Source organism: Arachis ipaensis, chromosome B01 (genome assembly GCF_000816755.2).
Source record: "Arachis ipaensis cultivar K30076 chromosome B01, Araip1.1, whole genome shotgun sequence".
In the NCBI taxonomy this organism is placed as follows: Eukaryota; Viridiplantae; Streptophyta; class Magnoliopsida; order Fabales; family Fabaceae; genus Arachis; species Arachis ipaensis.
In genome coordinates, this window is record NC_029785.2 from 56366505 (window position 1) to 56379834 (window position 13330).

At 39.9% G+C, this 13330-nt stretch overlaps 2 protein-coding genes across 2 annotated transcripts in view; both read right to left on the reverse strand.

Moving 5' to 3' along the window:
• The window catches only part of LOC107630580 (SNARE-interacting protein KEULE), a 10597-nt gene extending 8603 nt beyond the window's left edge, over positions 1–1994 (reverse strand). The window contains exons 1-2 of the mRNA XM_016333773.2: positions 1735–1994; positions 1402–1599 (exon numbers count right to left, since the gene is read on the reverse strand). Of these exons, the coding sequence (XP_016189259.1) occupies positions 1402–1474 (73 nt within the window). The 5' untranslated portion in view covers positions 1475–1599; positions 1735–1994. The remainder of the gene's footprint in view (positions 1–1401; positions 1600–1734) is intronic.
• LOC107607141 lies at positions 12222–13031 on the reverse strand. The gene is made up of 3 exons (XM_016309124.1): positions 12777–13031; positions 12547–12695; positions 12222–12459 (listed from the first exon to the last, which is right to left on the reverse strand). The coding sequence occupies exons 1-3, from the start codon at positions 13029–13031 to the stop codon at positions 12222–12224; spliced, it is 642 nt and encodes a 213-aa protein (XP_016164610.1).

The window sequence follows — 13330 nt, forward strand, 5'->3', positions numbered from 1 at the left end:
TGTACGATCAGAATATGTGAGGGGGGAATTGAAAGATTCCAATACTAATCACTAGCTGAAGATTACCACTTGAACTATAAACTATTAAACTATTAAATATATTTTCAAATCTGTCTATCTGCTATCGGTTAGGACAAAATAATGCAGTCTCTTTACATATCTGTTAGAGAGCCTCCATAATAACCATGATCTATGAATCTAGAAAGACCATTTTATCCCAAGAGAGATAATTTCAATAAGTTACCCTGAGTTATATAATTCTTCTCCAACCATAAGGCACCAAGTAACAATATAGTATGCATATTACACCACCAAGAAAAAAGAAATTTCACTCAAGTTTTCGTAAAACCTCTATGTTTCAGGAAGTTGCTCCAACCTTAATAATTCCCACATTGACAAAAAGGTAACAAATAGCCTGCATTGTTTCTATTTGGCAGCTAAACTCTGCTATGTTTACAAGGCCTATCCCAAGCCCGGAGGTAAAAAGGGGGTTGTGTTAGGACTTGAACAGCCAATGTAAAATTGTTGAATTATGCAACATGGAATTAGAAAAATGTCTGCAGAGGAGTAAAGTCAACATCCTAGTATCCATCAATCAATAGGGCAAACTTAGTAGAGCAAAGAAATTAAGAACCGTGCTGCCACTTAACGTTCCCATTAGAAGGGAGCTTGAGCTCAAACGGGACGATAGAGTTCCTCAAATAGCAGAAGCAGTAGATAGTTCCTCTTTTAAACACCATAACTGTAAAAATCTCTGCCAGCTATCTATTATAACAACGCATTCAGACACGGTGGTCTAAAACATATCCACTGTGACACGATATCCTTCCACAATTAGCATCTCCATTCAGTAAGGCAAAGCATCATATCCAACATACCATAATTAAACTCAGATTTCCAGCAACATAACTGAAAAACAAAGATTACCAGTTTCATCCCAAAACCAATACACCTGATCAAGAAGATTTCACTCCCCATTAGGATAAACTCCATAGAACTCCCTCCAAAAGCAACTAAATCTGTTTATTATCTCCAGAAACAGGTGCCATTGCCAGTAAGCTTCAAGTTTTAAGGCGTTAACTTGCTTGCATTCACTTCAAAACGGTGTTTTTACTAATAAAAAAATCCCCCCAAACAAAAACCATTCAAGCATTCATGCGCCAAAACACAAAATACATAGTATTCACTGGGATCATAACCAATGTCGGCAAAAAAGAGAAAATGCACAAAATAAACTTCAGCATCAACTTCAACAACCAAAAATGCGGATAGAAAAAAAGGAAGGTACTAAATTACAGAAACTTCAAGAGAGTTCATAACTCTAACCAAATCAATCACGGAACGGAATCTAATATAATTATCTCCTTTTCTTATTGAAGAGGGAGAGAGAGAGGGCCTTACGCTCGCGGCTAATTTGTTTGAAGTTTTTATAATCGGAAGCATAAGATGAGGAATCGGAATCTGACATAGACATTGTGAATTGATAGTGATTGTGCCGTTATCCTCTGTCTCTGTGCCCCCAAACCCCACATAAAGAAACCGAAACGATGAGACCAGAAACCAGAGGCAGATCGCCGATTAACTGGAAACCTGATCAGACTGTGATACCAACAACCAAAAAAGAAGAATAGTTTCTTAAATTACAATTAAGATATACATGTATTTAAACCCAAATGTGAAGATCACGGCAAGAGGATAAAATCGTGAATGTGTAGAAAAGGAGGAGAAGTATACGATTGAATGTTGAAAGGACCACGACGTGTTGAATTGTGGAGAGCATTGAAGGGAAGGGGTCGTTGTGTTGAGGGACGAAAATGGAATTGAAAGGAAAGGAAATTTCGCAGAAGAAAGAGAGTGAATAATGCAATTGCCCGGTTCAGGATGAGGACGAGGACGAGGTCTTGGACCGGAACGGGGGAAATAGGGAACCGGGAACAACTACACTAACAAGTTGTTGCCGAACCGCACTCTCTTTTTTCCACTCAGTGTGTACCCTCTTCCCCCCTTTTACAGAGTTGCTCTCGCCACATTTAACTTTCCAACATTTTGCGCGTGCCATATTAATAAAAAAAGAAAAGAACAAATTAGTCCCTGATCTTTTAAATTGTGGACATATTCGTCCCTCACGTTCTAAAAATACAAAAACGTCCCTCACTATTCAAAACGTGTGACAGATAAATTTTTTCGTGCAAAATACTCTCCCAGACGTAACGGAGAGGGGTGATGTGTCGCTGAGTTGGCGTGTGTTGGACCTAGACCACCATTACGGTGCACATGTAATAAAGGTGCATTGAGGTTAGGGACAAATGGGTCCCTGGATGGAAAGACGACGTCGTTTTTATGTTTGCCCTATTTGTTCAAATGGAACTCGTTCGTCATTACCGTTGTTAAGTTCTGTGAGTGTTTGTGGGTGGTGGTGTTGTGCAGTCTTAAATGGGCAGCGACGGAGCTTCATCCAGCACATGACGCGTTCCACTGCCGCCAACCGTGAAATGCGTGGAAGCTGCAGAGGAGAAAGACGAGATTGCTCCGACGTGCAAATGCGGGGTGTACGCCATATTGTACAAATCGAGGACGATGACGAACTCCAACAGATTGTTCTTTGGATGTCCATTCTTTAAGGTATGTTGGTGATTTTATTTGGTCAGTTTGATTATACGGGAGTTAGTTATGTTTTGTTTGTTTTGGAATGATGAACATGCAGCTGAAAAATCCCAGTCACTGCAAGTTCTTCTTATGGCTGGATGACCATGTTTCAACAATAAGAGTCCTTGAAAAGTTTGTTACGGAGAACGAGGTTGATGATCTGAAGGTGTATCTGGGGAAGAAGGTAGTGGAATAGAAACTGGTTGATTTGGAGAAGAAGGTGTTGCATCTAGAGAGGAAGAAGAATGTTAATCTGTATTTGGTTATTCTTGCAGTGGTTTCTATAATTTTTGCTTCTGTTATTGCCAAACTTGGCTGAAAAGTAGGTAAAAAAATGATGTAATGTAGTATGGGATGAGTTTTCATTTTGTTGTATGCTGTTTGAACAAAAATGTTGTAAGCTAAATTATGATATATTAAGCAAAGTGATTGCCCTAAGCAAGTTAATGGCATAATTATTTAGAGATATGATTATATATGTAAAGCATAAATTAATCTTAGCAAATAGTTGTTCATGTATTACAAAAGAAGTCACTAACATGTCTACTACCTAAGTAAGGCATAAGTTAAGCCTGCAAGCTATACATAATCACATTGTTTCCAAAAAGAGTTGCTTTGTAAAACAACAGTGTTTTCCAAAAAGATGTTGATGTCATGACTAAAGTCTAAACATGTAGCATTAACTAGTTGGCTTGTTTAGTCCTGGAGTGGGGATGAACTTAAACAGTCGTTGGGTTGCTTTGCCTACTGCTGCCAAAGTCTGTGGAGATGCTCCTGATGTAGTTGGTTGTTGTGGAGAAGGGAGATGATGTTCACTCTGGGGAGGTGGCACCGGCTTCGAAGGTTTATTTGTCAAAGGCTTCCTCCTAACTGTTTGCTTAGGCCTAAATGGCCTTGGTGCAGGGCGAGATGAAGACTGGGCTGGGGTCCTGAATGGTGCTTTCGGAGGCATTGGACGTGTTGCAACCGTTACTACTGAGGGTCCAGATTCTTGCTCAGGGATCGTTGCAGCGTTTGCATTCGAATTACCCTGCATGAAGGTCGAAACAAGTGTGAATGCAATGAAACCAGCTATCAACAACAATGAAATGCCACCAAAATCTATACCTCATTAGCAACTGAATGATTAGCAGAATTTTGTTCAACATGAGGAGGGTCCGTAGCAGCAGGGGGACTCTGTTCCACACTCTGAGATGAGGCATGTCATAAGATGTATCCACTTAGTGTAAACACTCCCAATGAAGCACATTATATAATAAGACATATAAAACCATGAAACAATAAAATATAGACAAATAACACCTTAAATAAAACTATAATGGACACTTAAATCCCTGAGTTTATTATCGGGGGGACAAATACATCCCTGAGTAAGTCAGGACTACCTCTTCCTCGGGGGCTGACTGGGACAAAGGCAGAACCACTAGCGATTGAGAGTCCTTCTGCTTTGTCCTTGGTTTTTTCGTCTTTGGCTTCCAGTTTGGGTTGGATGGGGCCCTTTGCACGTCTTGTAGTTGTGTCCCCTCTCACCACACTTGCTACATGTGACGTAGAAACTCCTCTTCAACTTGTCACCATCAATAATAGCCTCAGCTGGATCTTTCTGTCTGTTATGCACCTTGGGACGTCCAATTGGCCTTTTTAACACAGGTGGAGCAGGCTTAGTAAACTCAGACCTTGTTCAGTATTTCTCACTAGTTACTGGCTGGATGAAGTGCTCGTATGTCTTTCTAATGGACTCCATACATAGCCATGGATGGACATAATCGGAATTATCATGTCGTTTTTTTATTGCTACTATGGCATGAATGCATGGCATCCCTTCACGGCAGGACAGCAGTTTCACAACAACAGAATGGCATAAACATGATTAAATTATCAAGAATTAATAGAAATTCATAGCATGGCTAATATCTCGAAATTCACAGCATGGTTAATATCAGCAGATTCACAGCATATATCTCAGTTTCACATCAAGTATGTCCAAATTGACAGCATAGTTAATCTAAAAAAATTCACATAAACATTATAATTGAAATTCACAGCAACTATGATTTACAGCATGGTTAATCTCACAGAATGGTTAACATCAGTTATGATTAAAATTGAAATTCACAGCAACTTTGATTCACAGCATGCTTAAACTAAGAAAATGCACATCATGTTAAAAATGAAATTCATGAACCTGACTGACCAGTGAGTTGCCATTTGTTACACGAGCAGCTGTATTTGATCAGATCCACATCAACTTTGGATCCCTTGTAAGTGACTTCAAACCGTTTGCGCTCGTTGTCACCAATCCACTCCACTGTCCATTTGTTGCTTGGTTTGATAAGCCTCTGTAGCCTTTTCTCTTGCACTGGCGCCAGTTTTCCTTCATGAGTCCCCAGAACTTTCTTGTGTTGAACCATTCGCCGCATCACATAGCACCGTAATTCCTCGCACATTGTGAGTATGGGCTTGCATCTATACTTAACCACCTTTGCGTTAAATGACTCGCACATGTTGTTTGTTAGGTTGTCAACCTTGGGACCATGGCTAAAGTATGCTCTAACCCAGGTAGCAGGATCAAATTTCATAAGGTAGGCCCAAGCACCCTTGTTCACTTCTTTCAGTCTCTCCATGGTTGTCTTGAATTCAGAGATGGTGGTGCATCTTGCACAGTCCCACACTATTTCTCTTATGTACAGATCCTTGAATCGGTTTATGAAATTCTTCCACATATGCATCACACAGTTTCTAACATGTGCACTAGGCATTACCTCTTTCAGTACAGGTAGCAGTCCCTAACAACAATGAAGGCATCAAGCCATGTTTACAAAAATATATAAACCAGCAAATGACTCAGGCAAGAAACTGGGAATGACAAAAAGGAAACTAACCTTCTGTTGATCTGACATAAAATTCCAACCGTGGTTGCCAACAACACCAATATCCTCCTGTAATAATGTTAGGAACCACTTCCATGATTCTTTGTTTTCGGATCTTGCAACTGCGTATGCAACCACGTAGAACTGGTTGTTTGTATCCTGTGCAATAGCAGAAAGTAGTTGTCCCCCATGGTATGTTTTAAGAAATGCTCCGTCTAGGTGGATCAATGGTCTGCAGCAACTCTTGAATCCCTGCTTACAGGCCTCAAAACAAACATACAACTTGTCAAACATAGGGGGTGCTTGAGGCTGAGGAATCAGGTCTAACAATGCAGAAGACCCAGGGTTACTTCTATGTATCTCTAATAAGTAATCCCTCAATTTTCTATACTGTTCCCTTTCGTTACCCATCATCCTCTCCCTTGCCTCCTTCACAGCTCTATACACCATCTTTGGGTGTGCAGTAAGGTCAAAGTCCTCTCTTAGAAAATCAACAGCTTCATGAGTTGTCATATGTGGGTGCGTTGCCATCCTCTTCTCCACCATTTTACTGATCCAGTGTTGATCAGCGGCGTTGCTTCCAAGGTCCCTTGCACAAGTGTGCTCATTTCTATAAGTCTTGACTTGGAAGCATTGTAACTGATGGTTGTATGACAAGTGGGAAATCTAACCACACTTTTCGTCCTTGCACCCAACCCTAACTCTCTTCCTATCATTCTTGATCCAAACCAACTCCTGACCTTCAGCAATGAAGGTATCCTTTACAACCTCTTTAAACCTCTCAATTGTTGCAAACCTTGTTCCAAGCTCAAATCTTCCCTCTCCGAAACTATATTGGTCATTGAACTCAGGCCACTGATGTTTGTTTCCCTCATCCTCAGAAGAAACGGGTGTATGCAGCTCCTCAGATTCATACTCCCATATAATATCATTATCATCCATGTCTACATCACTCATGTAGTCTACCAGTGCTGGCCTTGGTCCTCTGGCCCTATTGGGCTCCTTTGCAGGCCTAGATCTTTTGGGCTCCCCTGCAGGCCTAGATCTATTGGGCTCCCCTGCAGGCCTAGATCCACTGGGCTGTCCACCAGGCCCACCTGCCTCGGGCTCATGGGTAGGCCCTTTCTTTCTTGCAGTAGACCTTGTTCTCTGAGACACGCGTCGAGCTTGCTTCTTGGGTTGCTTACTTGGCTGAGGGGTTCTCTTAGAGGAATGAGGCACTTGTTTCCTTTTCCCTCTGCCAGACACAGACCCATTGACAACATCTTCCCCACTCTCACAGTTACTTTCGTTACTGGGAGGTGGAGGTGCATACGCCTCATCCTCTGCGCTATCGTAACTATCATGCTCCGTCGACGACTGATCCAATTCATCCACCTCGACACGAACACCATCTTCCTCTACCTCATCGTTTTCCTTACCAGCACAATCTACAGGCTCTGGGTCATCAATAGGATGATAAAAAAATATGTAAAACTCATCAGTATCTTTGTTTCTCATCTTTGCCTGGCGCATCTGGTTGATGCCTGCATCTCCCTTCAGAACATGCAGCCCTGACTCTATATTCTTGCTCTTTGGATCATACCAGTAGGCCTCCTTGTATGATTGATATCCCAGCTCTTTGAATAGTGTTATCAAGTCACCGAAATTTACAAAATCTAGGTCCATCGGTGGGAACCTCTCAACCTTACCATCCAAGTAAACTAATTCACCATTCGGGACCCTTTGAAAGTAGCCCCCGTGATGAAAAACAGGAATCACGAATATATCTACCATCTGCAGCATTGTTTGACTCAACGATTAGCACTAAGCATTAGCAAATACACAACTACCTTTCACCTAAATCCCGCACAACCCATGTCCCTCTCAACACTACATTACACCTAAACCCCAACCCACGACAAGCATAGCAGATAACGTTCGAAAGTAACGGTCCCATTCAGTGTCATAACAAGGGTACTTACCGATACAGATGACAACTAAAGCTCCACCAACGAAGCTTCACCGGTGCAACGTTAGATGAAAACGACGAAGGGAAAAAGATCAATCGTTTTTTTTTTAGGGAAAAGATCATACATATGTGCGCTAGGGCTTCTTTGGAATTGTGTGTGATTCATATGGGCTTCTTTGGAATTGTGTTGAAACTCAATGTTCTCAAAACTTTGCCATTTTACCTCATAAGGACCTATTTGTCCAAGCCTTTTTCCATAACGGCCACACGAAGCTTCCTCAATGGTACTGTGTTGACACATAGGTCCAACACACGCCAACTCAGCGACACATCACCCCTCTCCGTTACGTCTGGGAGAGCATTTTGCACGGAAGGATCTATCCGTCACACGTTTTGAATAGAGAGGGGCTTTTTTGTATTTTTAGATCGTGAGGGACGAATATGTCCACGATTTAAAAGGTCAGGGACTAATTTGTCCTTTTCCCTAATAAAAATAACTATCTTTTTGTATTGATCGTGTAAAGTCATTTAAAAGATTGGATATAATTATATTATTATATAAAATATTTTATATTATTAATACATTAAAATTAAACTTATTATTATTTAGATTTATTATTTTAATTAGAATTTAATTTTGATATACTGTTAATATATATTTGTTTTATATGTGTATTGACGTGTAACGTGTATTGACGTTAGGATTTATGGTGGTAAAGAATTTCATAAAAACAGTCGCGTTGTAGATATAGTCTCTAAACCAACAGAAATCCCTTCGTACAAACGTTTTGGTTGTCACAAGTAACAAACCCCTTTTTAAAATTGATAACCGAGTATTTAAACCTCGGGTCGTCTTCTCAAGGAACTGCAAGGAAGTATGTTCTTATTATTGGTTATGAAGATTGTAGAATTGGGGTTTCAAGAATGAGGAACAAGTAATTTAATGACGAGTAAATTGAATGGCAATTAAAAATAGATAAATAACTATAAAGCAAACTTTTGGTAAGGTATGAGAAATCAGAGGTCCTATCCTGGCTATCCTTATCAATGATGATAATAATTGAATTTTAATTCCACTTCGTTAGCCTTTACTAATATAAAGGAAGGTCAAGGGATTAATTGGTTTGATCTTCGGATCCTATTTATTTCCTAAGAAAAGATTGGGATTATTGAAGTTCAATTCAATTAACAAGATAACAATTATCAATCGTGTTTGAGTTTGACAACTCCTGAGTTACTGATTTCTTAACCAAAACCAAAAGGGGAAGTAAATATACTGGAATAAAAATGTCTTCAGAGTAAAAGCAACAATAGCATAAATAAAAGAAATCAATATTAGACTGAAATACCTCAAATAATCATTAATAAAAGAGTAATCTGTAACATGAAAGGATTCATAAAGTAACTTGCAAAAGTAAATAAAAGGAATATTGAACCTAATCAAAAGAGATAATCCTGAAAGTGAATAAAAATCCTAAATCTAAATCCTAATCCTAAAGAGAGAGGAGAGAACCTCTCTCCAAACTAAATCTAAATCATGGAAAGCAAAAATTGGCTAGCTCTCCTTGAATGGATGCATTCCCTCACTTCATAACCTCTGACCTATGCCTTCTGGACTTGGATTTCGGCCAAAAAGGGCTTCAAAATTCGCTATGAGCATTTTCTACAATTTCTGGTGCGTGGCCTCTGTCACGCATCCGCGTGGGTCACGCGGTCGCGTCATTCGGAGATTTTCTTGTCACGCGGTCGCGTCAGTCATGCGGCCGCGTCGCCGCTTCTTCGCGCTTGGCATGCGATCGCGTCGTCCATGCGATCACGTGGATGCCAGTTTCTCCAAGGACTCCGTTTTGTGCTTTCCTTCCATTTTTGTATGTTTCCTTTCCATCCTTTGAGTCATTCCTGCCTTAGAAGATCTGAAACTACTCAACACACTAATCACGGCATCGAATGGAAATAAAGGTAATTAAAATAATTAATTTTAAAGCATAGAAAACATGTTTTTCACATACATCACATAATAAGGAAGGAGAAGTAAAACCATGCAATTAATATGAATAAGTGGGTGAAGGATTAAATAAATCACTCAAATTAAGCACAAAATATATCATAAAATATGGGTTTATCATGTATCCAATCACATAATGTTATATTAGGAAAAATAATTATATTTTACATTGACTGCATGAATGATCATCTAAGAGAACGATTATTATTGTACGACTATATAAAATACAAGTGTAATTACCTGTGCCATGCACGTGATAAAATTAAAATTATAATTTTAAATTGTTTTGTTAAAATTAATTTGAATTATAATATTTGACTAATAAAAAAGTAATAAGTTATGCATTGTTTGTTTATTCTCAATTTAGTGTTAATTGTATTAACTCTAAAATAGTTATTAACCGCTTTTAATAATCTACTTTCTTCAATAAATCAGACAAATATACTGAATGTGACCATAAATAATCTAGTAATACCTGAATCCACCAACAAATTGTTATACGTATAAGAATATATCAAAATCAACTCAAAATGAACAACAAATTATTAGAGAATTCTAACGCAGAAAGTTTTCCAATAAACAATAAATAATTTAAACCCACTAAATAATAACTCAACACTATCCTTTGATGCCTGCAAAATATATACCTGAAACAGTACTATATCAATGTTAGTATACAAAATTATATGATTAACGTAATTATAAATTTTTTTTTGAACAAGAGAGCTCAACACAGTACAGTAGAGTGTCAGGTAACCAACTGTAGCCACGATCATAAAGGCTACGCCTGATGTCATTTCCGGCATTGCCATCAACAACAAAAGGGATCCATACTACTCCACTCTCTATAACTGGTCAAAGATCTTTGAAACACCTCTTCTGGACCACCTTCTTTGGAATTAAAAATCCGCATGTTCCTCTCTAGCCAGACATTCCAAATAACCGCAAAAAAGCATATCATCCACTTGTTCCACTCATCCTTCCTATTTACAATGCCTATCCAACTCTCAAAATGTTCTTTTAATGCGCCCAGAATAGACTATGGTCTCCTGAACTCAGCAAGCCATCGACACCACACCTGCCAAGTAAACTCACAACCCAGAAACAAGTGGTGAATATATTCAACATCTCTTTTACATAACACACATATGTTGTCTCCATGACTAATTATTCCAAATCTAAGTAGTCTTTCTTTAGTATTTACTCTTCCTACCAAAACAAACCAAATAAATAACTCCACTCGTGGTGGCACCAAACCTTTCTATATGGTTCTGGTGAAGCTGTAACTGGTGATATCCTCCGGGAAAGTATCTGACTGCACCACCTGCACAAAAGAGTTAGTTGAAAAAATTTCTTCCTTGTCGAACTTCCAAATGACTATGTCTTGCTTATCACATGCTAGTTTAACAGGTCTTAAGGACTCATGCAAATTATCCACTAATTCCAACTCCTACTGATATAAGTCTTGCCTCCACTGGAAGTTCCAAATTCACTCTAACCCATCCCAAAACCTACAATCCCCTATGACAGATCCTTTCTGGCTTGAAACAGAGAAAAGTCTCAGAAATCTCATCTTGAGCGAACCACCTTGTAGCCAGACATCTTCCCAGAATCGAGTCCTCCTACCATCACCCACTTTCATAGACAACCCATCAATCATCTTCTTTCTTACATTGTTATCCTTTAGCTGCAACTGACATATATCCTTCCATGGTCCCCCTCTGGTAGGTAGTGGCTGAGCATATAACATCTTATTGGGATTCAAGTCATAGCAGGAGCATACAACCTTCTTCCATAGAGGACACTCCTCCTTTGAAAAATGCCACCACCACTTGAAGAGTAGAGCAGCGTTTCTAATCACTGCATCACCTACCCTCAAACCACCCTCCTTTTTAGGGGCCTGAACCACTTCCCACTTAACTAGTGCTATACCATTTCTACCTTCCTCCTTACTCTATAAGAATATTCTCTGCAGCGATATCAACTTTTCTGCTACAGCCTTCGGCATCTTGTACAGGCTCAGGTAATACACTGGCAAGCTATTCAACACAGACTTTATAAGGACTAACTTACCCGCTTTATTCAGCACCTTTGCCTTCCACAAACTGAGCTTTTCCTCAACCTTGTCAATTACCGGTTTCCATGTCTTGACTAGCCTTGGGTTTGCTCCTAGAGGGATGCCAAGATATCTGACTAAAAGGTTTGCCTCTTTACATCCCAACAAACTGCACATGTTGTCAATCCAATGCTGTTCACAATTGATCGGGATTAAGCTTGATTTATCGAAGTTAATTGTTAACTCAGACATTACCTCAAAGCACCTTAGCAATCTGGCATAGTTTTTGATGGTCTCCTCTTCCGGTGGACAGAATAATATAGTGTCATCTGCAAACTGCAGATGTGACAACTCTATATTTTCTTTACCAACCATCAGCGGTGAAATTCTTTGGCTCCTCACTGCCTCCCCTATCATCCTGTGTAGAACATCTACTACCATAATAAACAAGAACGGAGATAGTGGATCACCTTGTCTCAAACCCCTCTCCATCTTGAACGGTTTAGTTAGGGAGCCATTTATTAGGATTGCCATGGATGCTGTACCGACACACTCCCTTACCCATCCTCTCCATCTCCAACCAAAACCCATCTTCTGCAGCACAATATCCACAAAGTTCCACTTTACCCAATCATAAGCCTTCTGGAAGTCTAATTTAATAATTGCCACCTTCTTCTTCCTCATCTTCAACCACTACACTGTTTCGCGCGCAATAAGTGCCCCATCATGAATTTTCCGACCCTTCACAAATGTGCTTTGAGTCTCCCCCACTAGACCTGGCATCACTGATCTCATCCTTCTAACCATCACCTTGGATATTACTTTGTATATATAGCCTACCATGCTGATCGGTCGGAGGTCTTTGATCTCCTTGGCTCCAGTGTACTTCGGTGCAAAGGCCACCCAAGTAATATTGGAGTCAGAAGGCAGCCTTTATGACCGAAAAAAATCTAGAATAGCTGTCGATAACTCTGTACCAACCTCATTCCAGCACTTCTTAATGAAGTTCATATTATACCCGTCGCTACCTGGAGCCTTAGAGGATTCACAGTCCCAAACAGCCTCTCTAATCTCCTCCAATGTCGGTATTCTCTCCAAGGCACTTGATTCTTCTTCATCAATCCGGTTAACCAGTCTGTCCCTAAAGCCCACCACCGGTGATCTCTCCTGATGATACAAGTCTCAGTAAAACTCTCTGATGGCTATCTTGATCCGAGCTTGATTTCTTATCAACCTTCCATTAATCACCAAAGCATCAATTCTGTTATTCCTTCTTCTTGTCGACGCCAAGTTGTGAAAGTACCTCGTATTTTTATCCATTTTCTTCGCATGCCTAGAGCGCGACATCTGTTTCCAGCGTATCTCTTTCCTCACATACCACTGCTTACAGCAGCTTACTAGAGCCTTCCTTCTGGCCTCTACTGTACCATCGTAGACTTCATTCCCAACCATGTTATCTACCTTCTTGATCTCCTCCTCAAAGTGCCAAATTTTGTTATCCATGTCCCCAAATTTTTCTTTATGCCATTTTCCCAAAGGCACCGTTAAAGCCTTCAACTTATCTATGAACTGTCCATCTCCAATATTCCTCTATTCCTCTCTGACCATTCTTAGTAATCCTTCATGTGTAAACCAGGAGTCTAGAGTTCAGAACGGACGTGGGCCACTTCTGTACTTGGTATCTTCAACTATTATTGGGCAGTGATCTGACAGACCTCTCGGACCACCTTTTAAGCGAATCTCCGAGAACTCCTCGGTCCATTTTACACTCACTAGGACTCTGTCAATACGACTACAAGAGC

Bases quoted from the DNA above. Each gene is read 5' to 3' on its own strand.
- LOC107607141 (XM_016309124.1), bottom strand. From the start codon at position 13,031: ATGGATAACAAAATTTGGCACTTTGAGGAGGAGATCAAGAAGGTAGAT. The intron at 12,696-12,776 runs GTGATTAATGGA...TTGTATCATCAG, and splicing joins ATAACAGAATTGATGCTTTG to GAGAGATCACCGGTGGTGGG. The intron at 12,460-12,546 runs GTATAATATGAA...TCGGTCATAAAG, and splicing joins AAGGCTCCAGGTAGCGACGG to GCTGCCTTCTGACTCCAATA.